The 17,344-nt window shown below is 40.0% G+C and overlaps 1 protein-coding gene across 1 annotated transcript in view; it reads right to left on the bottom strand.

The window, feature by feature from the left end:
• Window positions 1–17,344, bottom strand: part of SYNE2 (spectrin repeat containing nuclear envelope protein 2) — a 377,154-nt gene that overhangs the window by 271,354 nt on the left and 88,456 nt on the right. Inside the window, 6 exon segments of the mRNA XM_050797880.1 lie at window positions 370–566; window positions 5,272–5,453; window positions 13,410–13,502; window positions 13,591–13,668; window positions 13,764–13,859; window positions 14,873–14,934. Of these exon segments, the coding sequence (XP_050653837.1) occupies window positions 370–566; window positions 5,272–5,453; window positions 13,410–13,502; window positions 13,591–13,668; window positions 13,764–13,859; window positions 14,873–14,934 (708 nt within the window).

Raw genomic sequence — 17,344 nt, forward strand, 5'->3', positions numbered from 1 at the left:
AGTGAGGACAGACATATAACCAACTTTAATTCAAGACTCAGAGAAACATCTTACAAAAAAGATTTAGAATAGAATAATAGAATCAAGAAGAAAAAAACACAGAACATAATAGAAGAAAATCAAGACAGAGGCTCAAATTATTCCCAATAACAGCATTGTTTGCTTTCAGCTGTGGCTTCCCCTGTAATTACTGAAGTTAACCAATTGGTAGGAATTGTTTAATCATATAAAATTCGATAAACAGTTTAAGTTAAGCCCTCCAGGACTACAATAGAATGCTATTATGTTTATTCATGTATAGATACTATTTTGAAATCAACTTCATGCTAAGCCTTAAAGATTGTTTTAAAAACAAAGAAGCTTCTTTACCTTCTGGTTCCAGCAATCTGGGGATTTTTAATTCTCGTTCTGCAATTCTGAAGGCCTCTCTCAGATTGTCTTTGTTGGATCTATGCTTCACACTCTTCATGTCAATTAGGTCTGGTCGCAAGGCATGAATGATGGCCAAAAAAGCCATCCCATTTCTCCAACTTGACTTAAAATCTGTCACATTGACAGACTCATAGCTATCATAAAAGGACAAAAACATGATAAATACCATTAAAAATAATGTAACACACCCCTCCACTACATTCAATAGTAATTAAAACTTGTCAAATCAAGTAAATTAGATACATCATGCTAGATAAAATTTTTAATCTTGTGATCAAATTAAAGGAAAATGCCAAGCTTGATGAAACTCAAAATACCACAGAACACTGATTCTCAAAATTTGGTTCCTGAGCCAGCAACAACAGTATCACCCAGGGTGCAGGTGTTAGAAATGCAAATTCTCAGGCCAAATCCCACACCTACTGAATCAAACTCTGAAGGTGGGCCTGAAATCTGTGCCTTTAAAAAAGCCCTCCAGGAGATAATGATATTCACCCAAGATGGATGCCCTTCATTACCAAATATGTTGGCTTAAGCCTGCCTTTAAACTTCTACATACAGGGAAGGTCCCTAACTAGAGGAAATCACTTTCTTTTTCAGTGGGACAAATTAAATGATACATTGTGTGCAATTAATGGCCTGCAGCTCACTAGATAGATAGACCTTGTCACTCCTCTGCTTAAAACCCATCATGACGGATGAATGGATAAACAAAATGTGGTATATACATGCAATGAATATTATTCATCCTTAAAAAGAAGGGAAATTCTGGCTGGGGGCGTTGGCTCACGCCTGCAATCCCAGCACTTTGGGAGGCTGAGGCGGGAGGATCACTTGACACTGAGAGATTGAAGCTGCAGTGAGCTACAATTGCACCACTGCACTCCAGCCTGGGTGACAGAATGAGACCGTCTCAAAAAAAAAAAAAAAGGAGGGAAGTTCTGACACATGCTACAACACGAAGGAACCTTAAAAACCATGCTAAGTGAAATAAGCCAGTCACAAAAGGACAAATACCATATGATTCCACTCATATGAGGTATGTAGAGTAGTCAAATTCATAGGGAAGTAGAATGGTGGTTGCCAGAGGCCAAAGGTTGCAGGTGATGGGGAGTTCTAGTTTAACAGGTACAGTTTCACAAAATGAAAAAAGTTCTGGTGACAGAGAGTGGTGATGGCTAGACAACAATATGAATGTAGTTAGTGCCACTGAACTGCACACTTAAAAAGGGTCAAAGTGGTGGATTTTAGGTTATGTATATTTTATCACAATAAAATCAATCAATCAATCAATCAATCTATCTATCTATCCATCCATCTATCTATCTATCTATCTATCAACATCATTAGCTAGCCATTGTATTTAGAATGACATCTCTCACCCTGGTCTACAGACCCTATGTGATTTGGCCCCTGCCTGCTTTTCTCATCTTTGTATCTCCCCTCTCTTACAGAGTTACAGTCACCAGCCTCGTTCCCGTTTCTCAAAGCCACCCTCCTAGTCACTGTCCTTGGATGCTCCTTCTCATACTTCTTCATAAAGCCTCCACTTGAGGAGTCAGTTCAAAGCCTCTCTGCAGCAAAGCCCTGTCTTACCACCTGCAGTAAAGGAGACACTCTCCCTGCCCTCAACCTTCTTGACCATATCAAAAGTCCTTCACAATCTGCTTGCCAACTGTAATTATCACATTTCTTCATGATGATTCCTGCTTTCCCCATCAGGATGCAAGCCTTTGAGAGCAAGGGCTTTGCCTTTCTTGTTCACCACTGTAGACTCATTCCCCAAACAATGCCTGGCATATAATCAGGGCTTAAGACACATATTTTTTTAAAAAATCACTCCATCACTATTCTGTGCTTCATAAGGGATCAGTGAAAGTTCTGCAAAAGGGTATAGTTGGCTGCAACATTTGGGATATATTCTAGAACAACTATCGTGTCCTTTCATATCCCATAAAAAGCACGAAAAACTTCAATAGACTATTTTAAGGTATGAATCAAATGATAAAAGCTACTCAGGAAACAGGTCTGCTCCAGATGACCTGGGTTTTCCTGTTTACTTAGGGGAAAAAAGTTTAAAACTATGACTGTAATAAACTACATAGCAGTCAGTGATTTTTGTGTTGTCTAACAAATACGTCTGTGGTATCTACTCTACCCAGAAACTGTTCTAAATGCTTTAAAAAAATTAATTCTTATCATGCAGATAACAACCTATGACATATTACTGTTGTTCACATTTTATGACTGAAGAAATTGGAACACAAAGAGATTAGGTGTTCAAAGTCACCAGTTAGAAAGTACAGGGCACCAGCACTTCAAATCCAGGTACTCTGACTTTAGAATGTGCAAGACTAAGCTAAACTCTTAGGTGGGTGCAAAAGTAATCGCAGTTTTTACCATTAAAAGTAATGGCAAATTGTAATGCTATGGCAAAAGTAATGCAATTACTTTTAAGTAATTAAAAGTAATGGCAAAAACCGCAATCACTTTTGCACCAACCTAATAATAACTAAAGGGATGGTGGCTGCAGCTGAAGGCAGGGCCAGACCTCAGCACCTTGAGTACTGAACCAGCACTGCACTGACTGGCAAGCACTGTACTCAATACTGTGTAGGTCAGCTCTGCACTGATGAGCCAAAGCCAATATCATAAAGATGTTGCTGCCAGACCTTAGAGAGGGCGGAATTAGGCTCCTGGTTGGCAGAACCTACACTCATTTAGATGTGGAGAATGGGGCCTGATTCATCTGTTTCACAAATGAGAAAATACAACATATTACTTACAAAAGAGTCTTATTGAAATAAAACACAAATACTGAAATCATAAAACACAGGATATTGAAATAAAAGTTATATAATACCACCAACGATGGCCAAAACTAGGATAAACCCATGATGAATTACTTAAGAAGAGGTGCTACATTTTAATAAGCTTAGCATAAGCTCTATAGCTGAAAACTAAGAAAGATGGGGAGATGTGAAGAAAAGATAAACTGTGGTAAAATATTTGGGGCTTTGAAAGGACTTTAAGGTTATTTATGCATAAATGAAATAAATCTGAGTAGACACAATAATGCTTTTCACAAATACTGTTTGGGATTTTTAAAATTTAGAAAACTGGAGTACAATTATCTCTAGGAGATTCAAGAAACAATTCATTTAATATACTTTAAACCTCTATATAAGGTTATGTATGTTTATGGCTCTCATAAAATATAGAGAATGAATGACAACTGAAGAAAAGTAAGGCTAGGCCGGGAGCAGTGGTTCACTCCTGTAATCCCAGCACTTTGGGAGGCAGAGGTGGGCAGATCACCTGAGGTCCGGAGTTTGAAACCAGCCTGGGCCAACCTGATGAAACCTCATCTCTACTAAAAATACAAAATCAGCTGGGCATGGTGGTGCACACCTGTAATGCCAGCTACTCGGGAGGCTGAGGCAGGAGAACTGCTTGAACTCAGGAGGTGGAGGTTGCAGTGAGCTGAGATCCTGCCACTGCACTCCAGCCTGGGCGACAAGAGCAAAACTCCCTCTCAAAAAAAAGAAAAGTAAGGCTGAAGGCAGAAATTCAGCTCTATCTTGGCCTTTCAACAGGAAGGACTTACTCTGAAGTCCTGCATTTGAAAGGGCTTAGCAACATAGTTATGACCCTATTTACCTAACAATGCTATGATGTGACAAGAAATGCCTTGTGAACTCTACAGTTCTAGTAGAGAGATCTCCTGCATCTACAGTCCTTATTTTTCCTAAGCTCCAGCTCAGACATTGGTTAAAATAGGAAAGTAAATTGTCTCCCAAGAGCAGAAAACATTTTTCTTTCTTTAAAAGAAAAACAAGATATGAGCACTAACTTTCCTTCATTATCCCCAATTTTTTAAAATGCATACTCCAGCCTGGTGTGGTGGCTCACACCTGTAATCCCAGCACTTTCAGAGATGGAGGCAGGTGAATTGCTTGTGCTCAGGAGTTTGAAACCAGCCTGGGCAACATGGCAAAACCCCATCTCTACAAAACATACAAAAATTAGCCAGACATGGTGGTGTGTACCTGCAGTCCCAGCTACTCAGGAGGCTAAGGTGAAAGGATCAATTGAGCCTGGGAGGTCAAGGCTGTAGTGAGCCATCATCGCACCACTGCAGTCCAGCCTGGGTGACAAAGTGAGACTCTGTCTCAAAACGCATACTGTCTGGTCTCTGTGCTTCCTAATTGAGCTATATTTCTAAACTCTGAGGTCTCTTAATATACTCACATACATCTTCAAGAGATAAGTTGTGTGTGTGTGTGTGTGTGTGTGTGTGTGTGACAGAGTTTCGCTCTTGTTGCCCAGGCTGCAGTGAAATAGCATGATTTCGGCTCACCACAACCTCCACCTCCCGGGTTCAAGCAATTCTCCTGCCTCAGCCTCCCAAGTAGCTGGGATTACAGGCACGTGCCACCATACCAGGCTAATTTTTCATAGAGACGGGGTTTCACCATGTTAGCCAGGCTGATCTCGAACTCCTGACCTCAAGTGATCTGCCCGCCTCAGCCTCCCAAAGTGTTGGGATTATAGGAGTGAGCCATCGTGCCTGGCACTTTACCACTTTATTTCCATGTAATAATATGCCACCTAAACACAGCAGGTAGGAGTGAGCGAGTTTACCCAGGTGATACCACCTTCCAGCCTTTGAAACCAAACGTGGCTGAGCTCTCGGGCTTCCACATATGGAAGAAGCACTGAGAGGAAGGGGGATAGTGAGAATTTTCATTTTAAGTGAGGGACGTGTTTGGGTGGTGAGGTGGTGTTGGTTGATACAGTTGCCCTGTGTGTCTCTTAGGATCATAGCAAACTACTTACGTGGCACATTGTTCCTGAGCCCACAAAAGAAGGGCCTTTTTTGCAGACATCTGCCATCTTGCTTGTACTTTGGAGCATTTCTTAGCTGGAGGACTTGAGGTAGGAGAAGAATCAACCACACTCACATCATCCAGGGAAGGCTGATTGTAATTGCAAGGAAGAGTCTGGGCAAGCTTCTCAATCTAAAGAAGGCAAAGTAAGACTTAATGTTTATAAAAGCATAAGTTACCAGCATTGGGCCAAAATTTCCAGTCAAAATAAGACCTAAAAAGCATCCTATGACAGTCATAGTTTACTCCTGTGAAATGAATACTGGGCAAATCCTTGAATAACAGCATCTGCCATGGGGGCTGCACTTTTGCTTCCTAAGGTATGACTTGGGTCATTCCTTACACTCTCCCAGGCATGCTGCCCCACACTGAGGGATGTCCCTCATCGATGCATCCCCCTGAAGTACTTATGGAGCACTTCACTGTAGCTTAACGTCTGTCAAATGAATTTAACTGAACCAAATTGAGCTCCTAGTCTAGAGTATCTTGAGAGACTGGATCAAGTGAAATGCATCCATTAAGGACAAATGTACACATCAAAAAAAAGATAGTCAAACACATGGATAGACAAGTCCAGAGGAAACAAATAAAACTGCCATTAAATCTATGAAAAACAATTGCATTTGTAATTTAAGAAATTTAAACGTATACAGCAAAAGGATAGCTTTTACTATATTGTACAGGCAAAATAAATGTAAAGGCAATATCCAGCGATGGTCAAAGTATGAGAAACTAGATATTTTTATATTGCTAGTAAATGTACAAATTGGCTCAATGTTTTTGGAGGGCGATATGGTATCTATCCAAAACTTTAAAAGATAAATCCATAAACATAAAAGTATTTAATACATTTCTCTCAACAAATGACAGACTAATCAGACAATCAATAATAACAGATGTCAACAACACAATTAACAAACTTGGTCTGATTAGCATTGATCTGGTAAGCACTACGCCAACATTGCTTTCACGAGCGTACAGAACATTTACTGAAACTGACCATGCTGCACCGTAAGTCAAGCTGCAGCAATTTTGAAAGACTGAAATCATTCAGAGTATGTTCTCTGACCACATTGAAATTCTAGTCAGCAGCAAAGATATAACAGACAAAATCTCCAAATATTCAGAAATTAAGATAAATATATATATATATATATATATATTTTTTTTTTTTTTTTTTTTTTTTTTATTTTTTTTTTTTGAGATGGAGTCTCGCTCTGTCACCCAGGCTGGAGTGCAGTGGCGCAATCTCGGCTCACTGCAACCTCCACCTCCCAGGTTCAAGTGATTCTCCTGCCTCAGCCTCCTGAGTAGCTGGGATTACAGGTGCACATCACCATGCCTGGCTAATTTTTGTATTTTTGGTAAAGACAGGGTTTCACCATGTCGGTCAGGTTGGTCTCGAACTCCTGACTTCGTGATCCGCCTGCCTCACCCTCCCAAAGTGCTGGGATTACGGGCGTGAGCCACCACACGCAGCCTAAACAATATATTTTTATATGGCCCATAGGTCGAATGAGAAATAGAAATGAAAATTAGAAAATATTTTGAACAGAATAATTAAAACGTTATACTCACAGATTGAAAGATGTAGTATTTTTTAAATGTCAATTTTTTTCTGAAACGTTTTATACATGCCATGTAATCCTAATAAAAATCCCAGCAGGAGTGTGCGTGTGTGTGTGAGAATGTGTGTGTGCGCACACACGCGTGAAAACTGACAAGTTATTTATAAAATTTATATAAAAATGCAAAAAGCAAAGAATAATGAAGATTTTCTTAAAGAACAAGTTGGACAACTTACACTATCAGATATCAAGACTTAATATATAGTTACCAAAATTACAAAGTATAGTACTGGTGCAAAGAGAAGTGATGAAAGAAAATAGGTCATTTGAAAATAGAGCCTCACATATAGGGCGACTTCATGTCGACTTCACGTGTGAAGGTGACACTACAGCACAGTAGGAACATGGTGAGCTTTTCAATAAACTGTTGGGTCAACTGTTTATAGCCATATGGAAAAAAGTAAATTTCGATTGTTTCAACACAGCATACAAAATCAATTCATTCTTGAAAGATTGTAGAGCTAAATATAAAATTTAAAACAATTACATTTTCAGAACTGAGCTGTCCAGTATGACAGTCGCCAGGCACATGTGAGATTTAAATTCAAATTAATTGAATAATTCATTTCCTCTGCCATACTAGCCACATCTCAACTGTTCAATAGCCACAAGTGGCTTGAACAGGAGGCAGAGGTTGCTAGTAGTCACTGTTTTGTACAATATAGCTATGGAACATTTCCACCATTGCAGAAAATCCTATTGGACAAAATTGTTCTAGAAAATAATGTAACAGAATACTTTCATAGTAAAAAGAGGTCTTTAAAGAATATAACAGGCCAGGCGTGGTGGTTCACATCTGTAATCCCAGCACTCTGGGAGGCCGAGGCAGGTGGACCACCTGAGTTCAGGAGTTCAAGACCAGCCTGACCAACATGGTGAAACCCCATCTCTACTAAAAACACAAAAATTGGCTACGCCTTGTTGTATACACCTGTAGTCCCAGATACTCAGGAGGCTGAGGCAGGAGAATCACTTGAACCCAGGAGGTAGACGTTGCAGTGAGCCAAGATTGTGCCACTGCACTCTAGCCTGGGCAACAGAGCAGGACTCCATCTCAAAAAAAAAAAAAAAAAAAAAGGAATATAAAAGTATAAGCCACAAAAGAAGTTGATAAATTCAAACTATATTAAAATTATGAATGCTTGTTCATTAAAAGATTGAAAAATCAAGCCACAGTCAGAATTATTTGCAATTTACATACATTCTACAGAAGACTTTTGTCCAGTATATATTATATTATACTGTAATATATGTTATGTTATAGTATATGTAATAATATAATATTATTACAATATTATATATTACAGTATATAATATATACTGGACAAAAGTTATATATCACAGTATATATATAATATATATACTGGACAAAAGTTCTTTGTAGAATATATGTAATGTATATACTGGAGATCACATATACATATTATATATGTTTATATGTAATATATAAATATATTATATAAAAATATAATATATATTATGTATTATATAATATATACGTTTATATATATTATAATACATTTATATATTATATATTATAAACATATAAACATATAATATATATAAACATATATTATATATGTATATGTGATCTCCATACATATATATGATCTCCAGTATATGTGTATATGTGTATTCATCTATATCTATATCTCCAGTATATATGTGTATGTTTTTTGGAGACAGGGTCTTGCTCTGTTGCCCAGGCTAGAGTGCAGTAGCACAATCATGGCTCACTGCAGTCTCAACTTCCTAGACTCAAGTGCTTCTCCCACCTCAGTCTCCAGAGAAGCTGGGACCACAGGCAGGTACCACCATTCCCAGCTAATTATTTTTATTTTTATTTTTGTAGAGATGGGGTCTCCTTATGTTGCCCAGGCTGGTATTGTTTGTTTACTATGGCAGAGGAGAGAGTAGGAGGCTTCTGGGCTCAAGCAATGCTCCTGCCTCAGCCTATCAAAGTGCTGGGATTACAGCCATGAGCCACCACACCCAGCCTAGAATGTATTTTAAAACATCTATAAATCATTACACATAACATCAAGGCTTAAATAATAAATTTTAAATGCCAAGTATTAGCAGCAGAGATTGGAGCAAGAAATTCTGGTGAGTATAAATTGGAAGAACTACTTTGATTAACTGTTTGGCAGTATATACTAAAGCTAAAGATCATATGCTCTGACACCATCAGCTCCGTTCCTAGGTAGATACAAGATGGAAATGAGGATTTATACAAGGTATATACAAGAATGTTCCGAACAGCTTTATTCATAGTAGCTAAAAACTGGCAACAGGTCACGTGTGGTGGCTCATGCCTGTAATCCCAGCACTGTGGGAGGCCGAGGTGGGCTAATCACCTGAGGTCAGGAGTTCAAGACCAGCCTGGCCAACACTGTGAAACCCCATCTCTAGTAAAAATACAGAATTAGCTGGGCATGGTGGCACACACCTATAATTCCAGCTACTCAGGCGGCTGAGGCCAGAGAATCGCTTGAACCCAGGAGGCAGAGGTTGCAGTGAGCCAAGATCGTGCCCCACTGCACTACAGCCAGGGTGACAGAGTGAGACTCCATCTCAAAAAACAAAACAGAACAAAACCAAAAACAAAAAAACTGGCAGCAAAACAAATGTGCACCAACAATACAATGGTAAATATGTTATGGTATATTCATATAATTGTATATTCATGCACAACAATGAACAAGAAAGACTTACTGATACTTGCTACGATAAGGTAAATCTTACAGACATGATATACAATGAAATAAGTCAAACACAAAAGAGTACATAGTGTACATAAGAGAAGACATTTATAATTCCATTTGAATGGTGTTAAAGACTCTACACTTATCCATAGGGCTCAAAGTGGTGCTTACCTTTAGGAAAGGAGGGCAGTGATTGGGAGAAGGACCTGGGGCACTTAGGGATGCTGGCAAAGTTCTACATTTTTATCTGGCAGGGTGATTATATGGGTGTGTTTCATTTATAAATATTCATCAAACTCTATACTTAAGTCCTGTTCATTTTTATGTGTGTGTGTTACATATACATCAACAAAAGTTTACTTAAAATTTTTTAATTTAAAAAAAAAAGGCCAAATGTGGTGGCTCACGCCCATAATCCCAGTATTTTGGGAGGCTGAGGCAGGTGGATCATTTCAGGTCAGGAGTTCAAGACCAGCCTGGCCAACATGGTGAAATTCCGTCTCTACTAAAACTACAAAAATTAGCCAGGCATGGTGGTTGGCACCTGTAATCCCAGCTACTCAGGGGGCTGAGGCATGAGAATCGCTTGAACCCAGGAGGTGGAGATTGCAGTGAGCCAAAATCGCGCCACTGCACTCCAGCCTTGGCAATAGAGTAGTCTCAATAAATAAATAAATAAATAATAAAAATAAAAATAAAAGCTTTAAGCTCAGCACGGTGGCTCACACCTGTAATCCCAGCACTTTGAGAGGCCAAGGCAGGCAGATCACAAGGTCAGGAGCTCGAGACCAGCCTGGTTAATATGGTGAAACCCCATCTCCTAAAAATACAAAAATTAGCCAGTTGTGGTGGCGCACGCCTGTAGTCCCAGCTCCTTGGGAGGCTGAGGCAGAAAAATCAATTGCAGCCAGGAGGTGGAGGTTGCAGTGAGTCAAGATCCCGCCACTGCACTCCAGTCTGGGCAACAGAGTGAGACTCTGTCTCAAAAAAAAAAAAAAAAAAAAAAAAAAAAAAAAAAAAAAAAAAAAAAGCTTTAGGTTTGCAAACCCTATGGCACAATGCCACTTCTACGAATTTGGCCCATGGAAATAATTACAATTGTATAGCAAAGGTTTTATCTTAAGGGCATTCTTTTTTTTTTTTTTTTTTTTTTTTTTTTTTTTTTTTTGAGACGGAGTCTCGCTCTGTCGCCCAGGCTGGGGTGCAGTGGCCGCATCTCAGCTCACTGAAAGCTCCGCCTCCCGGGTTTAAGCCATTCTCCTGCCTCAGCCTCCCGAGTAGCTGGGACTACAGGCGCCCGCCACCTCGCCCGGCTAGTTTTTTGTATTTTTAGTAGAGATGGGGTTTCACTGTGTTAGTCAGGATGGTCTCGATCTCCTGACCTCATGATCCGCCCGTCTCAGCCTCCCAAAGTGCTGGGATTACAGGCTTGAGCCACCGCGCCCGGCCCTTAAGGGCATTCTTATCTGAAATTACCTATAATTACAAATGATCATGAGCTTTCTGACTATCCATTAGTGAAATACAGTACTTTACAACAAACATCATGCCTCCGTATACATATACACACACACATATACACACACACACACGTATATATATATATATATATATATATATTCAGAAAGCCATTCAACAGAGCATGCTGAAAACAGTATGGATAACATGATCCCATTTTGTTAAAATACATACATATGAAGATACATTAATTCTTGCTGTATATATCATAAAGACTATACACTAAATTATTTATAGCAGCTATAGTGAGTGGTAGATTATAATTTTATTATCTACATTAAAATTTTTAATTATACTTCAAATGCCAGAAAACTATAGGAAAAAATAATAAATGACCATGATCTATCAAATTTTAACATTTTACCATATTTGGTTTAGATTTTCTTAAAGAAATAAAACACAGGCCGGACGTGGTGGCTCACACCTATAATCCCAGCACTTTGGGAGCCCGAGGCAGGCGGATCACAAGGTCAGGAGTTCAACACCAGCCTGAACAACATGGAGAAACCCTGTCTCTACTAAAAACACAAAAATTAGCTGGGCGTGGTGGCGCACACCTGTAATCCCAGCTACTCAGGAGGCTGAGGCAGGAGAATCTCTTGAACCCGGGAAGCAGAGGTTGCAGTGAGCTGAGATCATGCCACTGCACTCCAGCCTGGGTGACAGAGCGAGACTCCGTCTCAAAAAAAAAAATAAAATAAATCATTAAAAAAAAAAAAAAAGAAATAAAACACAGATACAATTTAAGCCTCTTTCTCTCTCCAATCCCATTTTATCCTTTCCCAGAAAAAAAACGCACAATCTTAAATTTAGTTTTCATCATCCTCATGCATATTATTCCACTGTAATTACAAATGCATGTATCCAGAAATAATATATAGTCTGTCTCTGCATGTTTTAAATTTTATATGTTAGTGATGCTATTTTCTAGTTTTTCTAAAATAAGTATTGTTCCCAAGTTATTTTTAAAATAATTATGGAAATGCAGAAAATGCAACTTTTTAGGTAGTACAGACACCCTGTACTATGTCAGAATTCCAGGCCTGAGAAAACATATTTATCAATCATATGTTTTTAAAGTCAGAACTATAACCATCATAAAATCTTGATGTCCTCACATAAGAGCTAGCATATAGTAAGTGTTCAAAAATATCTGTGAAAGGAAATGAATCTACAACTCAGTCTTGGGATAGAACTGAATATTATGGGATTATTCATAGTCAGATAGGACAGGGGTCCCCCAAAATGGGGAGGCTTTACAAACTTTAGTGGCTAGATTTCAAGCATTTACTCCAGAAGCTTTCTACTCTCTCCTCTGCCATAGTAAACAAACAATAAGAAGCAAACATTTACCATGGCAGGTTCTGTTCAGACTGGTGCTGATATTAGGAATAATGCAGGATATCATGATAATTCAGCATTCAACTTTCAACTGAAAAACAGCAACAGGGCAGGCATGGTGGTTCATGCCTATAATCCCAGCACTTTGGGAGGCCAAGGCAGGCAGATCACCGGAGGTCAGGAATTTGAGACCATACCTGGCCAACATGGTGAAACCCCGTCCCTACAAAATATACAAAAATTAGACTGGGCACAGCGGCTCACACCTGTAATCTCAGCACTTTGGGAGGCAGAGGTGAGCGGATCACCTGAGGTCAGGAGTTCGAGACCAGCCAGACCGACATGGAGAAACCTCGTCTCTACTAAAAATACAAAATTAGCTGGGCGTGGTGGTGCATGTCTGCAATCCCAGCTACTCAGGAGGCTGAGGCAAAATAATCACTTGAACCCGGGAGGTGGAGGTTGCAGTGAGCCAACATCGCACCACTGCACTCCAGCCTGGGCAACAAGAACAAAACTCCACCTCAAAAAAAAAAGAAAAAAAAATACGAAAATTAGCTGGACACAGTGGCGTGCGCCTGAAGTCCCAGCTACTCAGGAGGCTGAAACAGGAGAATCACTTGAATTCAGGAAGGAGAGGTTACAGTGAGCTGAGACTGTGCCACTGCACTCCAGCCTGGTTGACAGAGCGAGACCCTGTCTCCAGGAAAAAAAAAAAAAAACAATAACAGAAATGGCAAAAGGTCTGCTATTATTTTCCACCCGTTCAAGATTTCCAGAGGTCCTATTTATAGGAGATGCTCAGGACTGAATTTAGTCAACTCACACTTATTGCATTACATTTATTTTATACTGTGGTAGGGTAGAAATAATTTTTATATCATTAAACTACTTACATGAAAGTGCAGGATAATTGTCCAAATTAGGCCAAGGATAATGGATGGGTTTCCATCAATGATATCAGTAACATGAATATTTATTAGCTTAATCTGGAAAACAAGAAATGCAGGTTAAAAGGAGGAAATATTCCAGAGCATTAATCTCTCCTGTGAATTTTTAAGTAAAATTTATACTTACTGATCGGTTTCTTAGGAATGTCAAGGCATGTTCTATATTGATTCTACACTGGAATGTATTAGATCCTTTATCCCGAGGCTGTGAAATTCAAGCAAATATATTACTCACAAATAAATGAAATATATATTTTTTAAATCAACAAAAAGTCTCTCAGTGTCATTTAAAAATCTTACCAACTGTTGCCCAGAAAGTACTTCTAGCAGATCCAGGAGGACATGCCCCTTTTTAATGTCTGTAAATAGGTCGGATATAACCGAGGGAGAAGTGTGCTGCAGAAGGTCACAAGAAAAATAATCATTCAAACTGTGGTCCAAAAACCATACCTTTAAGGATCTCATAAATGTGCTTTGTGAAAAACTAAAATTCAGTAATGACTTTCTTCTTAATTAAGAGAATGAGAAAGAACATGCAAAGATTCATATCAAAACATAAGAAAAGTAGCAAATTTAAATTATCTTATGGCAAATTTCCAGTAACACAACACCCTTTCTGCATGGAGCTTTCACTGAGAGCTTAAAACCTGTGCACACAAGCGGCATTAAAGACGTTTAGAATCAGTCACTAGTGACCCATCTGGAGAGCAGATTACATTTCTGGAGTAACCTGCTTATGTATTTACCCTTTCTTAGAATTATAAGCATTGTGTTGAAACGGACAGAGAGAAAACAGTGTGCGTGGTCTGTGAGAAGAGTCTCATTCATCATGTATCTAGGTTACTCTAGATACTCAGCATCAGTGTGGTAGGATGGCACCGTGATTACGATCAAGGCCGCCGAGTCCAGACTGTCTGGGTTCATATCCCAGCACTATCACTTCTAAGCTGTGTGGCCACATGCAAGTCACATCCCTTCTCTGTACTGAAGTTTCCTTGACCTTTAAACAGGTATATTACTATCTATCTCATAGGGATGTCGTGAAATCATTTGTCAGGTGTTGTCACAATCATTACTTTTAAAGACTTCAGGACAGTTTCTAATATATAACATTCATTATATGCAAATCAGTATTACTATTATTTCACTTGAAGAGATGTGATTAAATATTTTATAGCACTGTCCCATATCCTCAACAAAAGTACTTTTTCGTCTGTGCGAGAAAGAGTAACAAATAAAACAAGATCAAGATAACTTTTAAAACATCTTCTTTCAAGAAAAGACATTCCACAACCCTTTCCCTGTCATCACCAGTACCATTTTTTAATGGCCTCCTTGGGGTCAAAAGAGAAGGAGTATGGGGGAGTAACAAACAGATTTATAACCTAATTTGGTCTTTGTTTGCTTACCCTGGCCAACTGTGAGTTTATCCAGCACGTGAAGGCCTTCTTCTGGGTGTCTTCCTGTTCAGCTACCAAAGAAGGAACAACAGCAGTTACAAAACCAGAAGCCTCAGAAACCTCCTGCACATATCAGAGCTTCAGAGGCTGTCATACCGGGTGTGTGCCTGTGTTTCACAAGCTGACAAACTTTCCAGGATTTAGTCTAAATTGTAGATGTTTGTCCAAGTAGTGTTTTAAAAAGCATGTTGATAGGATATTTTTTTAAAAACCGTGGGTTTGTTGACAAGACAATGGTTTTTAATATTTTTTACTGACTAAAGAATTAGGACCACGGTGCTATGGTTCACACCTGTAATCCCAGCACTTGGGAGGCCAAGGTAAGCAGATTGTTTGAGCTCAGGAGTTCGAGACCAGCCTGGGCAACATAGAGAAATCTCATCTTTACAAAAAATACAAAAATTAGCTAGGCGTGGTGGCATGAACCTGTGAGGGGGGCAGATGGTTTGAGCCCGGGAAGTCAAGGCTGCATAAGTCGTGATCATGCCCCTGCACTGCAGTCTGGTCAACAGAGTAAGACTCTGTCTCATTTAAAAAAAGAAAAGAAAAGAAAAAACAACTGAGACCCTATACCACCTTGACAGTACTGTACAAAGAACTGTGAACAGCAACAGGAGTTCCTAACCCACGAAGACTTTAAGTTTAAGCCAAAACCATGCAGTAAAGATGACCCCAGAATATAAGAAGATGTTTTAAATGGCACATAAAATCGTTACGGTTTAGTCTTAACATTTATCACGGAGAATATATTGCCACTGAATTAACTGTAAATGAGCTGTAATTAGTCAGAGAGAACCGAGTTCAAAACCTGTTTCTGTTATGGAGTAGCTGTGTGACCTTGAGCAGTGTCCTTGTTTAATAAAAAAGTAATAGGCATTTGTCTCTAGAGATTGTTATGAGAATCTAATGATTCACTTAAAGTGATTAGCATAGACTCTGGTACATAAGAAGTGCTGGCTATTACTCTTACTAAACATGTAGGGGTTGGACATGGTGATTCACGCCTGTAATCTCAACACTTTGGGAGGCCAAGGCCGGTGGATCACCTGAGGTCAAGAGTTCGAGACCAGTCTGAGCAACATGGGGAAACCCCATCTCTAATAAAAATGCAAAAATTATCCGGGCGTGGTGGCACATGCCTGAGTAGGCCCAGCTACTCAGGAGGCTGAGACAGGAGAATCATTTGAACCCAGGAGGCAGAGGTTGCAGTGAGCTGAGATCGTGCCACTGTACTGCAGCCTGGGTGACGACGCGTGACTTCGTCTCAAAAAAAAAAAAAAAAAAAAAAAGAAAAAAAAAAAAACCCAGGTAGGAGTCAAGGGGAAGACCTGAACCCTCAGAGTACAGCCCTTCTTGCCCCTCTGAGCAGGAGTGGGCCTCACACTGACACCGTGCCTCCTCTAGCCCTCTACCCCCTGATTTTCAGCAGACATTCTTGACACCGAGGCTAAGGGTTAGCCCTGCACTCATGAACTGAGCTTCCATCTCCCCAGGCCTCCTCACCTGGATGGGCAGGGATAAGCATAGGCCCAGACACCCACTGCATCCTGTGCCCAATGCTTACGGCCTTGCCACCATCAACCTCAAGTTCACCGGGCCTCATCTCACTACACCCTTTATCCTTGCTTATATCAGCCAGTGCATGCACACATGCACACACTCACATGCATGCATGCAAACACACACATAAGCACACGTGTATATACATGCATACATGCACACACACGCACATACACTCTAGACTCTCAGGTCCCTCTCATTTCTTTCTCTCTAATTCCCAAAAGACTGTGCATATCCCCTCAACTTTTCTCATCTCCTACCTCTCCTTAAGTTCTAAAATGCTTCCAATGATGATGAAATCTGTGGTGGGCCATCAGCAAAATCCCCTCCGTGCCCAATACCCTCTCTGGTATTGAGGCTTTGCCTTCCTGCTCTCATGGAAGCCTGGCCCTCCTTTGAGAATACCGCTTCCCCTGCAGCCCTCTCAAGTGGCGGCTTTGCTTTCTCTTGCAGCCCTCGTACCACTGTTTCCTCACTCCTCATGGCCACCTCCAGTTCATCCTCTACCCTCTTTGTCCCTGAAATCCCCTAGCTTTGAGTCTCATGTCATCAGACTATCCTTGCTATCACAATTGTTACGTACCGCTATCATTTCCCACCCTCTCTGCTCCTTCTCCACTGTCACTCTGTCCAATAGGACTCCTGTCTAACTCGTAGTACTTTCTTATTTACTTATTTTTAGACAGGGTCTCACTCTGCTGATCAAGATGGAGTGCAGGGGTGTGATCATGGCTCACTGCAGCCTTGCCCTCCCAGGGTCCCAAGTAGCTGGGACTACACGCGTGTACTGCCATGTCCAGCTAATTTTTTAAATTTTTTGTAGAGATGGGTGTCACCATGTTACCCAGGCTGGTCTTAAAC

The sequence above is a fragment of the Macaca thibetana genome, chromosome 7, assembly GCF_024542745.1.
Source record: "Macaca thibetana thibetana isolate TM-01 chromosome 7, ASM2454274v1, whole genome shotgun sequence".
Classification (NCBI taxonomy): Eukaryota; Metazoa; Chordata; class Mammalia; order Primates; family Cercopithecidae; genus Macaca; species Macaca thibetana.